At 43.9% G+C, this 21,463-nt stretch overlaps 1 protein-coding gene across 3 annotated transcripts in view; it reads left to right on the top strand.

The window, feature by feature from the left end:
- The window catches only part of GALNT13 (polypeptide N-acetylgalactosaminyltransferase 13), a 1,132,509-nt gene that overhangs the window by 524,395 nt on the left and 586,651 nt on the right, over positions 1-21,463 (top strand). For all 3 annotated transcript variants that reach the window (XM_085645529.1, XM_085645528.1, XM_085645527.1), the window contains exon 4: positions 20,443-20,650. In XM_085645529.1, coding sequence (XP_085501655.1) covers positions 20,443-20,650 — 208 coding nt within the window. The remainder of the gene's footprint in view (positions 1-20,442; positions 20,651-21,463) is intronic.

Raw genomic sequence — 21,463 nt, 5'->3', positions numbered from 1 at the left:
CAAGACAAAAGCAGCAAGCAGCCGGCTAACACATCAAAGCACACAGTAAAGTGGTAGCGCCTGCAGACAGCTTATCCAGCTCTTCTTCTTGGCAGAATGTCCTCTGAGTACAGAAGTGTTCGGAAGTTATGGTGCCACGGCTCTGGTGATATCAGTTTCTGCCTTTGAAGTAGGCACACTTCAAAGGAAAGTCTCAATAGTGCACAAGACCCTGACTTTCCCTGACCTGGTTCCAGACGCACTACTGGGGTGTGGAGACAGCTTTGTGTGATGCCAGGTACAACCAGTTTCTGCTTTTGAAGTAGGCATACTTCAAAGGAAAGTCTCTATAGTGCACAAAACCATGCCTTTGCCTGACCTGACTCAGACACACTACAGGGGGATGGGGACAGCTTTGTGTGAGGACAGGTACAGCCCTATTTAGGTGTCAGTGACAACTCCTCCCACCACTCTAGATGAGGAAGATCCATCAGCCTGGTGATGGGCAATCAGGATGTCCAGGGCGCATCTCAGCTTCCTTTGTGTGACTGTTTAGAGTGAATGCACTACTGCCAAACTGTCAGTCTAAACCAGATATGAACTCCACAGGTAGGCAGAGGCACAGAATGGTAAAGCAAGTTAATGTCTACTTTCTAAAAGTGGCATTTTCAAATCCAGAATTAAAAAACAACTTCACTAAAAGATGTATTTTTTAAACCGTGTGTTCAGGTAACCCAAACTCCAAATCACCATCTCTTTCTTGTTAGAAGTTACACTTGTAAGAGGTTACAAGGCAGCTCCAATGATAACCTATGGGAGAGATAGTTTTGGCAATAGTGAAAAACAAAATTAGCATTATTTCAAATCAAATTTCAAAGCTTTATTCGACAGCATGTCATAAAAGCATGTTTACATCCTAACAATAAATATAAATACTATGTTTAAAAACAATGTACAATTTTTAAAATTACATTAAACCATAATGCTGGCGAATAGTTCCGATGAATTAATACCATCAATTTAAAACAAACCTTTGTAATAAAAGTAGAACAATAACCTTAGTGTCAGATACTCATTATCCAGCTTCTAGCATTTTTAGGGTACGCGAACGTATTACCCAGGCCCACCCCAAGAATTTTGCTACAGCAATAACCAAGCATGGAGTGCAATCAGATTCGAGTATCCTTAGGGCATCCTTGTATCTACGTATTCCCAAATTTAAACATACTGGTTTTATCCACCTACGACGTGGAATAACATACAATGGACAGACAAACAATAGATGGCCAGCATCTTCGATCAAATCTCGACAGTGAGGACAACAATTATCATGATTAGGTAACCAATTTTGGGTGAATGCTTTAACAGGGAGAGACCCAATTCTAAACTGAAAATACAGTTTTCTATCAGAAGGCCTCTCTATATAATCCCAAAATGCCTCACAAGATGGAATACATTTAATGTCGAGGTATCGTCCTGTTAGATTGGCATTCTGGCCAGTGTTAAAAGCAGATGTTAAAGTCATGTCCCAGTACATTTTTTTGAGTACAGGTTTTGGAGGAAATTTTAACCCATTTGGATCATTCCATAGATGCCCCAGGTCTAGTTTTATTAACAAGTCTCTGATTTCTTTAAGCCATGCTATAGAGTGAAAATGGTCAGCCCTAATAATGTCTTTTAGGGCGGTAGCATAGTGCGCAAGTTCCGGTGTGACCATGATGCGTCGCCAATAAAGGAGTGGGCGCAATCGTGCCAAATCCTCAACTCTTTTCCTACCAAGATCATATGCTAATGGAATCATTGGGGTACTTCGGGGAACTCCCGTTAAGCAACGTAAGAACTTATTTTCAGCTAAACTTAGTTGTTTCAGGTTGCCAAAGCCCCATAATTCCGATCCATATAATACAGCACTAATAGCCTTCATATTGTAAATCTCTAAGGCTGGAGTGATAGGTTTAGTCAAGGATAATTTATATTTCGAAACAATTGCTCCCGCTAACTGGTGAAATTTTAGGGCAGCCATATCAATATGGTTTGTCCACTTCATATTGTTCTGGAGGGATATCCCTAGGTATGTAAATGCCTCTACTTGCTCCAGTGGGGTGCCGTTGAATTTAATAACACCTCTAAAAAAATTTCTCTTGTTTAAGCACATAAACTTTGTTTTTGAGGTGTTTATTTCAAGACCACGTTCTCGACAAAAATCACCGAATGCAGTTAGCGCCTTCTGCAGGCCACTAGGTGTCCGTGAGACTATCAGTGTGTCGTCCGCGAACATGAGGACAGGCACGCGAGTCCCAGCCAATACAGGAGCGTCTGTGGGGGAACGGCTCAGATATTCTACAATGCCATTGATAAACAGGGAGAACAACGTGGGTGCCAAGACACATCCCTGCCGAACACCACGCTCTACAGGGAATGTGTCAGTAACCTCCCCCTGCGTTCCCCACCTAATTCGTGCATAATTGTTCTCGTGCAAGCGGACGAGTAATGTTAGCAGTTCTGGAGCTATCCCTGCTTCGTCGAGAACCCTCCATAGTTTGGTGCGAGGCACTAAATCAAATGCGGATTTTAAGTCTATAAAAACCGCATAAAGGGTCCCATTAGTTAGCTTTACATTCCTCCAATAAAGTGCTAGAAAGTAAAATACCTGGTCAACCGAACTAGTACATGGTCTAAACCCAGCCTGAAATGGGGACAAAATGTTGTTTTCTTCAATCCAGGTATGTAGTTTATTTTGTACTAATCGACCTATCAGTTTCTGGGCAGAATCTATGAGACTGATAGGTCTATAGTTACTGGGTAACGATTTGTCCCCTTTTTTGAAAACTGGGATTATTTCAGCCCCTTTCCATGAGGGGGGTACGGGCGCCCCCATAGCTATAGAATTTGCTAGGTATTGAAAGTACTGACACCAGGATGATCTATCAGTTAAAAATACATCCGCAGGTATCCCGTCCATCCCGGGGGCACGGCCCCTGGTTATACAGTCTAATGCTAGATTTACATATTTGATCGTGAACACCTGCGTATGAAAATGAATGGCCGGAGGGGGTGGGTGCTCACCTTCTCGCGAGACTGAAGCATATTGTGGTTTGAAAAAATCAACCCATTGGTTTATTGCCACATTATTTTGGGGAGATGGTGCAACCCCGCCTCTATCCCACTTCACTATCGCCCAAAACTTCTTTTGATCCTTGGACAGACAAGCAGTTTTCAAATCCTGCCAGTGATCCTCGTCCCATTCCTTCTTTGCCACTGGCTGTGTGTGTTTATATAGCTTTCTAGCAGATCTCACATTTTCCATATTTTTCGATCTAAGGGCCAGACTTAAACTCTGGCGAGCTGTTCTACAAGATTTGTTGAACCATCCCGCCATAAGTTGTTTGCCCTTATTAGATTTCTCACCCACTAGGGGCTTTTTAAAAAATGTTGGGAGATTTAGGAAAAAAGTGGTGTGAACCTCGTCCATTGATGATAAAAATTTATTTCCAGTCACTTGTGTATTCAATTTAGCCACTTCATTAGTTACCATTTTTTTAAGATCTTCTAATTCCTCAGGCTTCTCTATGAATCTGTCCCATTTAACATGCCTCATGTTGTTTGATACAACGACATCCAGGCTGATTTTCCCACCATTGATTTCAGGTTCTATGGGCTCGTTGAAGGTTTGTAGTTCTAAGCACAGGGCGTTCTGATCACTATCTTCTCGTACGATTATGGTCATATCGTTCAATCTAGCCCAAATCCTTATATCCACTAGAAAATAATCAATGCGACTAGTGGATCTGCCATTGTCAAACGTATTTGCGCCCTGGCGATCTGACCGAGTACGTCCATTAGCAGCCCTAAGCCCTCTCTCTAAACAGAGTGCTTTCAATTGAATGGCCGCGGCTGTCCACCTCTTAACCGGGGGTAGATCCAGCTGGGGAACCCCCCACCTACTATCCTCTTCTTCTGCTAGAAACTGATCCTCCGAGCCAAGAGGTTCGAACGTCGTGTTAAAATCGCCACCCACTACAATAGGCTTCTCCGATGGTAATACAGAAAGGTGATGGTCTAAGGCAGATATTACATCTGATGAGGAGCCTCCAACCGTCCCTCTAGCATAAATATTTGCTATAGCCAATCCCTGGTCATTAGGCCAGGTGATATTTAATGACAGGATGTCGCTAGATTGAAGACTATATTGGTCTATCTTACAGCGTAGGGATTGGCGGATCCAAATTATCAAGCCTCCTGAGGGACGACCTTTGGTTTTTTTAGTAGCAGGTACGTAGAAGTTAAGGAAACCCAAACGATAAACCGGGTCCGTTGACCATGACTCTTGGAATAAGATTATGTCGAACTGGTCGACAAAGGTGTGCCACTCAGGACAGTGCATTTTATTGCCAATTCCTGCAAGATTCCAGGATAAGACGGACAGACGTGACTTGGATTTAATAGGACTAGTAAACTCATTTAACGTTGGTGAGCTTTGGGTCTCATCTCCAATCCTATTCACATAATCAACCCTACTGCTTGGATTACCTAATGATTCATTTATTGGTGCCTGGGGTTCAACATCTCCACATCCTAGATGGATGGGTAATGTTGATCTATAAAGTTCCTTTACAATGGACTGGGTAAAGCTGGGGTTGCTTATTTCAATACTGTCTTTGCAACTGGCTGACCCTATAGGGATAGATAAAGTATCCTGCAAAGTTGATGCAACATCCTCAAATCTAACATTCCCATCAAGTCAATCACAGTCGTTCAGATCTGACAGAACCCCAAATCTATTTTCTATGTTGATGTTCCACATCCTATTGAGGTCACTCCCACCCCCTATACTAGGCAATGGGGTCCGCCCTTTCCTCACCGTCGCTTGATTTACCTCCCATTTCTTTCTACAGTAGAAAAATTTAAGTGTTAAGGGAATGATTGTGCCATATCTCTGCTGTGGGGGAAATATATTATGCAGGATATTAGGGAGGACAGCTGGGTTAGAAAAATTGATAACCACACAATCCCCAGCATACTTTTTAGGATCATGGCCTAACCATGAGACCCTTCTTGCCATGATGATTTCGCCAGCTAGTTGTCTCTCTCCCCAGGGAGACATTCTCATATTTTTTGTCAACCAGTGTAAAGATTTGCTAATGAGGGAAGATGTAGTTTCTATTTTATCAGGTGGTAAAATGGGTACATTAACAAGAACCAATGTGGTAGGAAGAGCCTCAACAATACATTGGAACTGATCATTCGCTGGGCGTTGAGCAAGTCGGTTAATAGGAGGGCCTGGTTTGTATGCCTTCTGGGAATTCTCGTCAGTTGTAGATTGCAAAAGTGGGGGATTCACTATCTCTTTTTGTATAACCCTTCCCTCCCCTCTATCAGGTAGTGCTGTCAGAGTACGGCGACTTGATGCCGAAGGCTCAACTCTAGGTGCTTCTTCTACGGGTCTGTTTAGCAAGGAATTTAATCTGGCTACCTCTGTCATTAATTTATCAATTCTGGCTACCAGAGGAGTAATAACACTCTCAATTTTAGTATCAATCATGTTTGCTATTTTCTTGGACAATTCATTCTCAGAATATTTAGCAAAGTGAAACTCTGGTGCCTCAGCTTTTCTCGCAATTTTAGGTGCAGAGGTAGCCTTTTTTTTCCCTGGGCGGGAACCATTATTTTTAGCCTGAATTTTCCTACAGGCTCTAACTTGCCTGGTTCTGGGGGAAGGGATGGAAGAATCGGAATCAACTAATTCGGTGGCCGTGTGCAAATCTACATCAAGAATAGGTTGTGAGGTGACTGTTGGATGGACAATTAATTCAAGAATATCACTCTCTAACACATCAATTTCAATTGGGGTGCTAGTGTTAACCAATAAAGGGGAAGCCAACAGCGAATCAGACAAGGGTGCTGGCAAAGGAGAATTTTCAGGAGGATTTTGAGAGCAATTTAACCCCAATGATGCCCTCCTGTCGTTATTAATTTTACTAACGATCTGCACCATATAATTGTCCATAATGTTCACACTTGCTGCCTTTTTCGATTTTGGCATTTCACCACACAGCTATGACAAATATACTAATAGTTCACAGCGGCTTGATATCAGCTGTAATTAGATCAATTAGCAATGGAGCCCAACAAGGCAGAGATCAGTAAAACACTCACTCAGTCACTTTCAGGGGAGAAAAGGTCCGTCCCGTCCTCTGTCGTCCTCGGACGGCCTCAGACGGCCCGCCCTTTGCCCGGGCTTAGCCCGGCGCCGACCCGTGCGCGATCCCGCGTCGCGGGGGCTCCCGTTTAATTTATGCGCCTTCAAGCGCGATAGCGGTGACGTCGGCGGGTTCGTCCCGCAAGGGTTGATGGGAACTGTGGTTTTCCCTGCTCACAGCGGCCGCGTAGGTGTTAGGTGCGGCAGCGGCAGGGAGACTCCGAGGTGCGTCGGTTTGGGCGTCCTCAAGCGCCAATGAAGGTCAGCGTGAACCAAGGATCAGGTAGGCTGCAAAAACCACTTCGAGCAAGATCACCCCCGCTCTGCCGGGGCTCCCGTTTAATTTATGCGCCTTCAAGCGCGATAGCGGTGACGTCGGCGGGTTCGTCCCGCAAGGGTTGATGGGAACTGTGGTTTTCCCTGCTCACAGCGGCCGCGTAGGTGTTAGGTGCGGCAGCGGCAGGGAGACTCCGAGGTGCGTCGGTTTGGGCGTCCTCAAGCGCCAATGAAGGTCAGCGTGAACCAAGGATCAGGTAGGCTGCAAAAACCACTTCGAGCAAGATCACCCCCGCTCTGCCGGGGCTCCCGTTTAATTTATGCGCCTTCAAGCGCGATAGCGGTGACGTCGGCGGGTTCGTCCCGCAAGGGTTGATGGGAACTGTGGTTTTCCCTGCTCACAGCGGCCGCGTAGGTGTTAGGTGCGGCAGCGGCAGGGAGACTCCGAGGTGCGTCGGTTTGGGCGTCCTCAAGCGGCAATGAAGGTCAGCGTGAACCAAGGATCAGATAGGCTGCAAAAACCACTTCGAGCAAGATCACCCCCGCTCTGCCGGGGCTCCCGTTTAATTTATGCGCCTTCAAGCGCGATAGCGGTGACGTCGGCGGGTTCGTCCCGCAAGGGTTGATGGGAACTGTGGTTTTCCCTGCTCACAGCGGCCGTGTAGGTGTTAGGTGCGGCAGCGGCAGGGAGACTCCGAGGTGCGTCGGTTTGGGCGTCCTCAAGCGCCAATGAAGGTCAGCGTGAACCAAGGATCAGGTAGGCTGCAAAAACCACTTCGAGCAAGATTATTTCACTATCAGGACATGTAAAGCGCACCAGTACATGTCTTACCTTCAACTGCGAAAGCATTTTCTTCACCATCGGTACATTACATGTTTGCACTCCATCAGGGATCCTGCTAAACCGCCCCCCAGGTCCCCTTGGACAATTTTGTAAAGAGCTTCCTGACACTGCAGCTAATTTCGCTAGTACCCTCCCCAATTTGACCCTATTAGGGAATTTTAACCTTCACTTCGATGACACCTCACTATCAACCACGCGAGAGCTGATAGACGGGTTGGGAGCGTTTCAATTTACCCAAAAAGTAGGTGGCCCCACATACTCTAAAGGTCACCAGGTTGATCCTATCTTTTCAAATATACAGAATCTTCTGGTTAGTGATCCCATTCCAATGCCCTGGTCAGACCATTTCTTAATTCCGTTCACCTGGGTATCGCAGGATGTTATTATCCCAGCTGCGAAAACCAACAGACAGGTCCCTACTTGGTCAAAACCTCCAACGGAGTCTTGGGTGACGAATCTGGAGGACACTACACCCACCTCTGACACAAATCCGGTTACCGCAAATGATAAATGAAATAAATGGATTGAGTCATCACTTGATAGTGTTCTCCCCAAAAAAGGGATTCATTAAAGGTAGGAGTCATTCAAAATGCCTGGTATTCTCCTCCCAAACTTCAGGAGTTTAAACAATCCTGCAAAAGATTGGAAAGAAGCTGGAGAAAGGATTTCTCTTCAACTAACAAAGTTAAATATGGAGAGGCAATATAAATTTATAAAACAGAAATAAAATCTACCCAAGCTCTCTATTACGAAGAGAGAATTATATCGGCTGCAAACTCCCCACGCAAAATCTTTCATATTGCAAAATCACTCCTTACACCTCCTGCGCCACCTATCGCCTCTGTCGATATTCCTCTACGTTGCAACAAAATAGCAGAGTTCTTTTCTGATAAAATACAAAGTATTTTTATGTCCTTCCCTGAGGCCACGGTCCAACAAACGATGAAAAATATAATCCAACATGGAGAGGGCCTTCTGGAAGCACTTCCCCCCTTGAATCTGATCTCCCTTCGAGGGATTCTCAGTCAATTAAAATCTGGATCCCCCACAGATTCTGCCCCTCCCACTATATTAAACCTAGTCACTGAGACTGTATCTCCAGTGATTTTGGACATGATCAATGCCTCAATTATGAAGGGACTTGTGCCCCCTCTTTGGAAGCAGGCGATGGTTAGAGCGCTCTTAAAAAAAACGATTCTGGACCCTGATGTGTTGGCAAACTACCGCCCCATTTCATTATTGCCAGGAATTAGCAAAATAGCCGAGAAGCACATAACTTCTGTCCTCTCAACTTTTTTGGATAGAAATATCTGTCTTCATCCCTCACAGGCAGTATTTAGACCACAGCAGGGCACAGAAACGGCGCTTCTGGCAGTTGTAGAGGAATCAAGACACATTTTAGATAGCGGGGGCTGCGCTGCTCTTATCCTTTTTCATCTCAGCACAGCCATCGATACGGTGAAACATCAATTGCTGATTCAAAGACTCAGGGATGCAGGAGTGGTCGGAACTGCGCTAAAATAGGACAGATCTTTTATAGTTTTCGAAGATGAAAATACCTCAAAGCGAATGCCTCTCAAATGTGGGGTTCCTCAGGTCTTCCCTGAGCCCCACTCTATTTAATATCTATATGAGCTCCCTGGCAGGAGTAGTACTGCCTTTTGGAGTACAGATCATTACCTATGCTGATGACACCCTTTTCGTGGTTTCTCTCAACCAACCGGATAACTCAGGATCTGGCCTAGCCTTATGCCATAAAAAGGTATCAATATGGATGAACAGCTCGTACTTAAAATTCAACGGGGCTAAGTCTGAGCTGATGCACTTTGGGAACCCTGACACCCTGAACATAGGTTCTTTTTGGCCCAGCTGTCTGGGTCCAGCCCCCTCCCCGAAAGAACAAATTAAGAGCTTGGGTGTATGGATGGACCGTAATCTTGATTTTAAGGAGCAAGCACCAAAGGTCGCAGCATGCTGCTACAGGATTCTGAGAATGATAAGAAAGATCCTTCCTCTGCTACCTTTTTCTGCCAGAAGATTGCTGGTTCAAGCATTAATTTTGTCACACCCTGATTATGCCAACGTCCTTTACCTGGGAGCCCCACACCTCACTACCCAAAAAACTACAGATCGTACAAAATTGTGCAGCACTCTTGAATATCCCCAAGTGCCTATCACCTAAACCTGTGCTTGCCTCACTTCACTGGCTTCCAATCCAGGAGAGGATCCAGTTTAAGGCGTTGTGTATTACACATAAAGCACTTTCAGGCAAGGGCCCACCAATTATCAGTTCCATCATTCAGCCCTACCGCTCGAATAGGGCCTTGAGGTCAGACAATAAACAATTGGCGGCAGTCCCGAAAATAAGAAGAATGCGAAGTGGAGGTCGTCTCTTCTCGTATAATGCAGCCAAGTTATGAAACCACCTCCACCCTTGCATTCACCTTGAGCCAAACTACCTGACCTTTCGAAAATTAATAAAAACATATCTGTTTCCTTAATTATGCCCTGAGTTTGAAGCTGCACCGCTGACGTCTCTGGGATGGCCCCGGCTAACCACGCACTTTAGAAATGTTTCTTCATTCATTCATACCTTCTAAATACACTGCACCATTCCCATAGGGCTACCTTGGGCCAACCCAGGGCTTTAAGTGGGAGAAAAAAACTAGGGGTGCTCTAAAAGGAGCATGACCAACTTCATAAAGGGGTGTGGCCTATCCATTTAGGGGTGTGGTCTAAAACATGGCTAAAACACATTGCCGAATTGAATAGCTCTAGCATAGGCAGGAGCAATTGGCTTTGCCAAAGCTTGTTTGTTATGCCGCCATGTGTATTTGCACTATGCTTGTGTGTACAGTGAGCTTTCATGCTTATTTCGGACTACTTCTTTCAAGATATCATAGCAATCTGGGAGTTCAACCAAATGAATCATGTTCCTGTATTAATGACTGACATGTGTTTGCCAGGCGTTCCTCTCTGCTCTCATCTATGTGTACATTTGAATTAGTAACCAGGTGTATTGCTGATAGGCAGGTTTGTCAAACGAACTTTGTAAGTGTAGTATATGTACGAGTCTCACGGAATTCTTCCAAATATTCGGGGAATGTGATAGTATCGGGGATGTTTTTTAATGTGTTGTCCCACTCCCAGAATGTTTGCACATTCCACATCCATGAGACTTTGGTAGCAGTATAGTGCTGTTAATTCACACGTGTGTAAGTGGACTTGTGAAGCGCAGACCTTGCACATTCCACATCCATGAGACTTTGGTAGCAGTATAGTGCTGGTAATTCACACGTGTGTAAGTGGACTTGTGAAGCGCAGACCTTGCACATTCCACATCCATGAGACTTTGGTAGCAGTATAGTGCTGGTAATTCACACGTGTGTAAGTGGACTTGTGAAGCGCAGACCTTGCACATTCCACATTCATGAGACTTTGGTAGCAGTAGAGTGCTGTTAATTCACACGTGTGTAAGTGGACTTGTGAAGTGCAGACCTAGTTACAGAGCAGAGGAGTGCTGGCCATGAGCAGGGCCCTGGGAGCAGAGTAGGATTGAGACTATAATTAGGCCCGGGCACCAAACAAAAAAGTACCCCACATTTGTGGATAATAACTTCTCATAAAATGTTGCTTATGTTATGTAGTATCAGGGGAGTTATTTTTCCTCTCTCTTAATTTCCTTTTCTCTTCCATTTTTTTTGTCATTCTTCTCCACTTTGCACATCTCACTTTTCCTTTTGTCTCCAAACTGTACTCGTTCCATTTTATTACTTCCCTTTGTCATTTTTGTGCCAGGATGAATGTTTTTCACAATAATGTTGTAAAATAACCATATTGTTTTGAGTTGTCAGAGTTTTCTTTTTGGTCAATTTGGTTGTTAGCAGGCGCGCAACACCCATTGGACTCAAAGGGCCTCAGCCCCCCCCCCCCCCCCCCCCGTCGTGTGTGGCAGCCCGGGATGAGACACCTTCCCGGGCAAAAAAGCAGCCGCACCCGAGCACTTTACAGGTCTTTAAAAGACCATTTGCATGTTAATGAGGCCTTGCTGTTGTTTCACCCCTTCTAAGAGCCCCTGCAGCTCCACTCTGCCTATTGCTTAAAGTTCAGCCCCCCCCCCGAATTTTTGCTCAGCCCCCCCCCCGAAATGTGGCTCTAGTTGCGCCTCTGGTTGTTAGCCTTATTTGTTTTCATTTTCTTTAAAAAACGGGAGCTCCTCACAGTTTTGTAGATGGCATGAGGAAGGAGACATCCAAGGCTCATCTGTCTGCCGCTGGAGACGAAAGTAGAACCTCTTAAATGGCCACCGTTTGTAATCTGGCTCCTTGCAGGCACAGCTCCCTTTTAATCCACCCCCATTAGTGCTAGCTGTGAAGCTCAAAAACAGCAGCGCCACTCCCCGAAGCTCAATTGTGGCATGCTGTGCCTGCTCACTTTGGCTCATTGCCCGACCGCATATGACAATGAGCCTTCAAGGTCTGTACGTGGTCCCACTGAGGTTTGACCTCTACTTTTCGCGTGCAGCCGCGTTTGCCAACAGCCAAGGCAAATGATGGGAGTTTATTTGCAGCTAAAAAAAACACAGCCCACCAGCTGGCCTTTATCACATGCCCCTCGTACAAAGGCCTGCCAATCCGATCCTGCCTGGGAGTGATGCCAAACATGGATAACCAAACACAGTTCACACAGGGAGCACTTGCACTTTAGCACGGATCATCAGTAGTAAAGTGCCCAGAGTTCTAAAACCAGCAAAAATAGAAATGCAGTACACAGTCAAAAACAGGAGGTCAGAAGCAAAAAAAGACAGGGGAAAAAGACGTCAAGATCGCAGGTCAAACACATACATACTAATGGGTTGATTTAGCATTTGGTGGGTGAGTTACCAGTCGGTTTGTTAGGCAGAGAACAGGATTTTATGCAATTGGCTCCCTCCATAATGCGGGCACCACATTTGAATCTGAGAGACCAGTTGGTAAAATGCCAACCACTATTACATTGAATGTAGCTGAACATAGCAGAGTATATCAGGGACATTTGGTTTATCCAGTTCCCATATTTTGCTTGCAAGAGCTCTGCATATGGGAAGGCCCAGTGCCTTCACGACAGTGTCTGCACTTTTACTCCCTTGAGTGATACTGACAGGAAGACTATGAGCCTAGTTGCCTCTTTGACAACTACTGAACCTTTATTTCGTCTTGCTGCATCGACAGGAAGTGGGAATGCCTGTGTGTCTCTGTCACCACTGCTGCATATTGTTTTCATCCAAGCATCTTTGGCACCAATCACGGATGCTGTTGTTGCTGTTGTTACCCCATAGACCTATAGCAGATCGGCTTCTGTCTGTGAAAACTCTCAGTGTATTTGCTTTCGGGCCTCTGATCTTTTACCTCTACAGTAGCGTGGGATCCCTTTATAGAATCCCACCCGAATATCTAAGAGAGAGTGAGCCAATTCTAGTTGGGTTCAACTTCTCCTGCCAAAGAGGGGACCACAGGCTTGCATTCGTCTGAGCCGTCATACTGTTAGTCCTTGCTAACCATGAGGATAAATGCTTCCAGGTGCTGGCTATGGGAGGAGCCCCTTCTGTCTCTGCTTGCCAGTGTGTGTTTATTTAAAGAGTTTTGGAGGGGACTATTATGCATTTGGGGACGAGATTGCATGAGAGGGAGGTGTGCTGTACTTTGGGTTTGAGGTACCATTTGCAGTCCTTTCCAGAATGCAGCATGAGACAGGAGGGGGTTGGTTCATTTGAGTGACAGAAAGACGTGAAGGAATAGAGCTGCACTACTAGATTGGATGGGTGCCCCACCAATCACACGAACCTACACATGCCATCTTAAATTCATGCGCTGGCTCCGAAAGTTGAGAGGTACCCATAAAGAACAGTGGGATAACTGCTACAGCTGATCCTTTACATACTTGTGTTGTGTGTTGAAAGTGCCTACCGTAAGAAAATGAAAACCCTACTAAGATAAAAATGAATAGGTCTAGGTGGCCGCAGGAGCAACCGGCCTCATGCAGTGAGAAAACTGTTCATGGTTGGAAGCTAGCGCTCCAAAGGGGCAAAGTCAGAAGACTCATCCATGGGGCACCCACATCAAATCAGCCTTGCACCCCACATAGCCCCCACCAGAGGTAGAAAGCGACAAGCTCTAATTACCCTGCAAATAAGACCTGGTATGCGCAGAGTGAAGGGTACCCACACCCGAACAAACCCATTAGGGTTTGATGTCAGATCCCTTGCAGCAGCTGACCCTTTTTGTAGTGTAAGAACTGATAGCTAGCCTGCCTAGTAATCAAAAAGGTGTGTTTTAGATATCCCTAAGAGGAGGTTTATATTATGAAATGCATTGCCAAAGGCATGAGGTCTTTTTTTGTATTGTGCATACCCTGACAAAGCCAGTGGGTATGGCTTGTGAATAATGGAAAGTTATATTTAATTTTACAATATGCCTATACAGGGGTTTTGTTGTTTTCAGTGTTATGGCCGCTGTCACGTAGTACCTTGTAAATAACAGTAACAGACTGTATTTATTGGGTTAGGTGCCCCTTCTGGCATTTGTGTCGAGTACTTGATTTGCATACTGGTGATCCTGCCAATCCCCATTTAGAGAGGTTCTGGTTTGCACTCCCACCTGAAGACTATAGATGTTTGTAATTTTGTTCACAGTATGTTGCTCTGTGTGTTATGTCATGTTATTTCGTATTTCTATTACACACTAATCATCTCTGAAGGTATCTAGGTGCTTTACAGGTGAAAACAACAGCTGCCTCCTTGGAGTGATTGTTCAAAAGGCAAGATCTTCAGCTTTCTTGTAAAACTCATGAAGTGAAGAGGAGGCCTTGATGTGGTGTGCCATAGTCAATTATGCTGGTAATCGAGGCCTGTGTACCTGCCTTCCTGATGTTTATCTGTAGCCATTTGAAGATCTTTCGCAGCATCCTCAGGATGTTGAATCAAGTGGTGGTCACTCCGTTTACTTGGGCCATCTCATTTGAGCTTTTTGTCCATGATGATTCAAAGACTTATGACGTCAGTGGTGGGGGTGAAGCTGAGGTCCGTTGGCCACCAGGTAGAGTCCCAGGCAGAGGCATTCCTTCAAAAGATCACCACTTCAGTTTTGCTTGTGCTGAGTTTGAGGTAGTTGAATTTCCTCCAAGTGACTACCTCAGTCATGCAGGTGATAACGTTTTTTTTTGTTGTGTGTGTCTTGTCCAATAGGGAGATAATCTGTTTTTACATCAGAAAAGGTACAGTAAACTCCTTGTATTGGAAAATAATTATTACCTACCAGCGACTAGCAACAATCCAAAATTATTGGTTGAGAGGGTCTCACCCACATTTTGTGGCACTCTTCATCATTGAACATCCCACTCCAACCTGATAAAATAGTACTACCAATGCAAACTCAACCTCAAATTAGATGTGGCCCAGTTTTCTACTGGCTTAGGAACTACACCAGAAATGTTGTATACCTAAGAAACGTTTAGTAGGCAATATTCCTTCTCTGCTATTTCCTTGAGCACAAGAAGGTGAGCTTCAGTTCTGCAAAACAAGTCTGGCTCTATTTTGTTCTTACATTTCTCTTCTGGGGTTGATCAGATGGTTGAGGCTGGACATCAGGAATTCCCCCTCCCCTCTACATACAGTGCAGGATTTAATGTTTAATTGTAGACTACACACCAAGGATTGCTGAAAGCCTTGGTCCCTTGTCTGGAATCACATGCCCTGCTTTTCTCAGTGTGATATGGAACCTCCAGTGATTTCCTCCACCAATGTCAAACTGATGCCACATGAAAGTTTTATGCAAGTCCCTGGCAGAGTGCTTTTCAAAAAACAATATTTTCTTTCATTCTAACCTGCCACATACAAACTTGGACTACTGATTTATTACATTAAGCAGGCAATCCGTCTAATGAGCGATCGACGCAATGTAACAGAAATTGACACCGGACTGTCGTCTGTTGAGAATTCATTTGAAAGGCAGTGTAGACTTCCCCAGGGTTTTATAGGCCTTTTCATACTGAGAAGGAATGATTGGAAAAAGGAAGTCAGGTGGAGAACACAGAGTGCTAGACATCCTATACAGAAACTCCACCTAAAGAAAGGAAACAATGCTTGTGTGAACACTTTCATACAGATTATCTCAGTCACCTCAGATGAATCTGCCAAAGGACCCAGACATCAGGGCAAGTGGGCTATCTGTGTCCACTGTTGCCAAGGTGCAGCGTTCGACTGGGGCTTCTGGTTTGAAACACTGATGAGGTGGAAGGATTTTTCTCATATTTCTGTGAGAGAAAGTTCTGGGTACTGTGTGGATCTTAAAAAAATCGTACCACCCAGCTTTCCCACACTTCTTCTGATAAAAACACTATCCTATTTGTGAGGATAGGCCTAAAACCCATGAAAGGAAAAGCGTAAAAATGCAACATGGAAAACATTTAAATTATGTTCTTTAAATTCACCCCTTCCGGCGAACTGCATAGATTTGGTACTTGGATTGGAGCTTGGCAAGCACTCAGTGAAATCCATCAACCCCAGACATTTCTACCAGGGGAGGTCCTAGGATGGTGTGATTTACGAGGCTCACACTTATGCAGAATTCCCTGAAAATGTCAAACTTTAGCAAAAATCACAGATTTTACTGAATCCACAATATTCTTACTTCTGAGTGTTCACACTCTTCTCCCATTAAAAACGGTGCACCTCTTGTGTGACTTAGCTTATCACCTGCAACAGGAATCGGTCACAATTTGGATGGTGGTGTCAGTGCGGCCTTCACATGGTTACAGTTTTGGTTCATTCAAATGACCTGTCAGGCCCACCCACATCTGGAGAGGAGTGTCTCAATATTGAACGCAGGGTAGTATGACTTTGACTATTGGCTGGAAGTGCTCTGAAAAATAGCCTTTTTTGACCCATGCTTTGACCTTTGCATGGCATTTTCGTGAGCCTTCAGATGTCAGAAATGCGCAGGCTTGGTAGGGTTCCTTGTTTGCCTCCTTGCTCAACACCTGAATAATGTAACCCTTTACCATGGTAGGTTAAAGGAAATTAAATTTCTTTGAGTTTAGTCACGACATATGGGTTGGTAGAAATGGGATAAAGTTCGCCATTTTCCCTTCCATTGTGGCAGAAATACTGTCTGTTGCTAAGGTGGTCCAGCACCCCAGCCTATTTCTTTTCACCCCTAGTTCCCTGGTAGTTTGTATGGTCAGACAGGAGTGTTTACCACCCATCTGTCTGTCCCAGGGAGGTTAGAAAGCTTACCAGACCGTTAGAAATACATTGTGAAACAGAATGGGGTGCTGGGTTTGCCAGTCTTTTCACTGCACTGCAACCCTAAACCCCTGGGCACAACACAGTTTAAGACTTTTTTCTGACACCCAGGGGAAACAGATTGTGGGGGGTTAACCTCCTCATTACCCTGCCCATATGTCAAAATTACACCCAAATCCTCTCTTACTTGCTTGCCGTAGGGAAGGGGATGCTCTAGGCCCTGGAGGAAGAAAAGACTGCTCGGGCTAGCTTTAGCTGTAGGTTGCGTCCTAATGCCTGGACATGGTGGACCCAACCTCATTCTTTTTCTTAAAAAAAGATATAAACTATCCATGGAATCCGGTGCACTTTGTTGCCCCCAAGGGGCTGACTGGGGGTAACTTGTCCGGACCTCACCCCAGGGAGGGCACTAAAACCTGTTTAGGTTTTAGCGGTGGAGGAGTATGCCCAATACTAGGACCTTCATTGTTTTAAACCTATCCCCGGTGTCTAGTGGGTATTCTACATTTCTTTCCATGTGCCCCTAGGCATGGCGGAAAGACTTTTGGGACCTTTAGTTAGAGGATACAGCCAAATGCCAGGGTGGGCCACTAAACCCAATTCTTTATTGTAAATATTAGCAGTACCATATGTGAGGTCATCAATTATGTCATTTCAGATGTCGTAAGTGATTTTATTAATGATGTCATAGAACATTTAATGAATGTTGTAATATATGGGGTCCTAAGCAATGCATGGAGGGAGCACATATGAATATAGTTTCATCAGATAATTATAACTGATACATTTCAGTGTTTTTTTTAGATTAAACATTACATTTACTGTTATTTTCACTTGACTATAGCACCACTTTAACCTTTGTTTTTTCAGTGAATCTCTAGAGTTTTTTAAATATAATGCCCTGTCCATTCCTGCCTTTTGTAATGTAATGCCATGTCCATTAAATTTTGATTCAAATCTGTGGTTCCAATGAAAGAAATACAGTTTTTGGTCCCAGGGTAACCCTACGCCACCCCCTATGTGTTGCCTTAAATCTTTTTATGAGGACAGGAGACTGAGTTTCCCAAGTCTTGAGATCTGTCGGGTCCACAGAACCTAAGCAGCGTAAAATATACATAAATGGTTGTGCTTCATTTTTCTTAACTACTGAACAGATTTACACTAAATCACAAAAAGCTTGCTTTCTGGATCGAAAACTAGCTGTGCACATTCCATGCAACCATGTGTGCTGTATCTCTGTCTTCTTTTTCAATGGAAAACTGCTGTGGGAAGATCCAGTTTGATGGATTACCATGAAGCTTTCCAGGAAGGAGCTGAACTGGATGAGACTTTATTTGGAACGTCTCAGAAGATGTGTCAAATGGTGCAAAAGTTATAATAAGCAAACCAGAAACTCAATTTCCAAAGGAAATATGGTCCTAACTTAACTACCACAAACGTCACAGGGCAATACATATGTACATATGTGAATACCTTTCTAGGCTTAGAGTGCCACATAAATTATGCACAAAAGAAATCAGGGAATTCCAGGTAGTACCCAGGTTTCCTGGTTTAGGGGGAGAACAGTTCCTTTATATGCAGCACCCTAAAACACCACCAACACTGAATCTTCTCAACTCAAATATCATCTTTTTCTACTGAGTCAGTATTACATGTATGTATTAGTAAAATACCATCCACGTCAACCTGGAATAATAAATGCAACCCCTGTCACATGTGTTTTACTCTAATTAGAGCTTATCAGAAAGGTATAGGTTTGTCCAGACACAAAGGAGCACCTAGTATAAGTCAAGACAATACACTTTCAGGCTTAGAGTAATGCACAAATTATGCACTAAAGGAAGTAGGGAACTCTGGGTAGTTCTCACCCTATAACACCACAAACACTCTGAATCTGCTTATCTCAAATGTCTGTTTCTCTGCAGCAATTTTAAGCATAGGATTAGCACAATGCCATCAATACTGAGCTAGAAATTGACAAAGACTGTTGCCAGTTTTACAACAAAGTATATAAGCATAGAATTAGCACAGAGCCATCAATGACTAAATCATGGATGGCATTGTACAAATGTGGGATTCCAACAGGAAAAATTATAAAAATGTAAATCCGTTTGTTTGGGTCGGTGGGAGTCCAGCGGGGACGTGCAATGTGATTTGAGGCTGCAACATGAAGAAAAATGTTGTGGTTGCCGTTACAGGACTTGTGGACCTGGTTCCAGAGTCCTGAAAATATTTTTTAAAAGATATAGAAGGTGGCAAGGTAGAAATACCCTGAGCTCCTACCCTGTGTGGGAAGGGGTCCTATAGGGGCCCATGCATAGAGCCAAATAAAGAAAATGGTAGTTCCATGAAACTCCTGCAGGACCTAGTGCAGCCCCTGACGTTCGAGCATGTCCTGAGGGAATGAAAAACAAATTTAAAAAAGAAAACTTGGGCTGAATTCTCTGGCCAGTTAACAGCTAGCTGGAGTTTGGATGCAGGGTACAGCTGCAGGCCAGGCCCTGTGGCCAGACCCCTGAATGCATGTGAAAAGTGGTTGTCTTGTATTGACGAGGGTAGTGAGAGGAAGGAAAAAAGGGGCAACTGACCAGATATGAGGAAACGTCATGAGGGTTTACCCTTTTCTGTTTTTGGACTCTGCTGTCTAAAATAGCTCACTGACTTGGAGAACTATCAGTTTAAAGAATCTACTTTAGACAGAGCCCTTGGTGCTTATCATGTTAAATTTGTGTGATTTTTGTCTCTCACAAATTGATAATAACTTACTACAGTTCAAAGGAACAGTGTATCACATTGCACTCTTTTCAAAGTAAATGAGGACATCGCTATCACCAAAACATTCACATTGGTCATATAACTATCACACCAAATGTCTGTCTTAAAGTGTGAAAATGCTAAAACCCATTCCTTGGCCCTCACTCTTACATACCTCTCCCAAACAATCACACAGCAATTATTAAATGCAGACTGTTAGTCCACTGAATGCAGTCATTTGCCATAAGTGGCAAATGCTCCATTCCACAAATATAGTACTTTGAAAAAAACAACTTACACAAATTGTGAATTACTCCAGTGTGCCCAATGACAGCACCGTGTCAACATAGACTTGGCATGGTCTTCTTCTTTGAATTAGATTGCTTAGTTGGCAGCTCATTTCTACTTTCTCATAAAATATTGTAATGCACCTCAACCTATTTGTAATTTTTGAATGCAATCGAAATGAGGGTAGAGGCTGTAAGAGACCGCACCTGACAATGAAATGTGTCCTGAAAATCACATGTAATGCAGAGAACCAAGGAGCACTCCCCTCTATGCTCCTTAACTAGGAAACGAATCCTATGGCAACATTATACACAAAAGGTTTCAGCACTATTCAACAGTTAACATCAATGTTCAAGAAATAGTGGGCACACAAGAAAAAATGTCCAGATTCCTGATGTGGATGTCTTAAAGGATTTTTTCTTTATTATATTTTTTCGTTACAATAGAAGATCATAGCCAACGCATTTCGTCTCATGCAGAGACTTCTTCAGGGCTTCACAAAGTATAAAAAGAGTGTATTCACTAAGACACTGTTGATTTCAACCATGTATTAAGGAATCCCAGTTTCCATAGACCTTTATATGGTGGACAATGTCAGCAATGGCTTGGTAGCCTGTAGCGTGCGTGTTCCACAGTTTCAGATTTTGATATTTGTAATTTTTGTTTCATAATAAGCCGTTTTTCTTTGGGTTTTATTTACCAGTATCTGATTTGATATGGAACTGTGCCGAGGAAACCTTTCATAAAGCGTCGCATTGTCAGTGACCTTGATTGATATTTACCCTGCCTTTTACACATTCTGTGTGTACATTGTCTTTACAGATTTTCTAAAAACTCCCTTGGAGAATTATGTGAACAAACTGCAAGTGCCAGTGAAAATTCTCAGGATGGAACAACGCTCAGGACTAATTCGGGCTAGACTTAGAGGAGCAACTGCCTCTACAGGCCAGGTTATAACATTCTTGGATGCCCACTGTGAATGTACTATCGGATGGCTTGAGCCTCTCCTGGCACGAATAAAGGAAAGCATGTGAGATAATTAGCAAATTTAAACTTTGTTGACCAAAATGTTTTACTGCTGTTTGTCATTCTTGTTATATCATACCTATTCATGTGTCCCTATGTACAGACTTTACTGTGTTCATATTAAAAGAGGACTGAATAAGAGGGAATTGGAAGCACACTTTTCACATATTAGAACATTGAAATGTTGGGAGCTCCATTGAAAACAATGGAGTGCTCCGGGCTTACAATGGCTGGTATAAGCCCGGAGCTCCAACATTCCAATGTTTCTTTGTTCACAGCTCTGGCTGTGAACAAAGGGTTCAGGGAGCCTGAGGGGATTTGAATCCCCTCGCGCTCCCTGAAGGCTTTGTTTTATTTGTTAGAACATTCTTCCCTCTAGTGACAAAATGTTGTAATAGCCTTATAGCCCTTCGTAGCAGGGCTATACCAGCTATTAAAGTCCCGCAGCTTTGTTAAAGTCCCTCGCCTTCGGCTCGGGCCTTTAACGATGCAGCGGGCCTATAATAGCTGGTATAGCCTGCTACAGCGGGCTATAAGGCTATATTACATCACTCATGACATGTCAAGTGATATAATTGATGACATCAGTGATGACATCTCAAATGACATCATTGATGATATCACTGATGGCATCGTCCAACAGATATAACAGTTTGCTAAAAGTTTTTATACTGGAATGTATTCATCAAGACCCAATTTTCCATGTTATGTTATGTTATATAGGCTTATAATGCGCACTGCTATCCAAGGGTGTCCTGGCGATAAGCACTATCTACCTGGTACCCACCGCCCCTGACCCAGGCTGAGACTAAGCTGT

This window comes from Triturus cristatus, chromosome 3_1 (genome assembly GCF_964204655.1).
Source record: "Triturus cristatus chromosome 3_1, aTriCri1.1, whole genome shotgun sequence".
Classification (NCBI taxonomy): Eukaryota; Metazoa; Chordata; class Amphibia; order Caudata; family Salamandridae; genus Triturus; species Triturus cristatus.
This window is presented reverse-complemented; position numbering and strand designations above follow the sequence as displayed.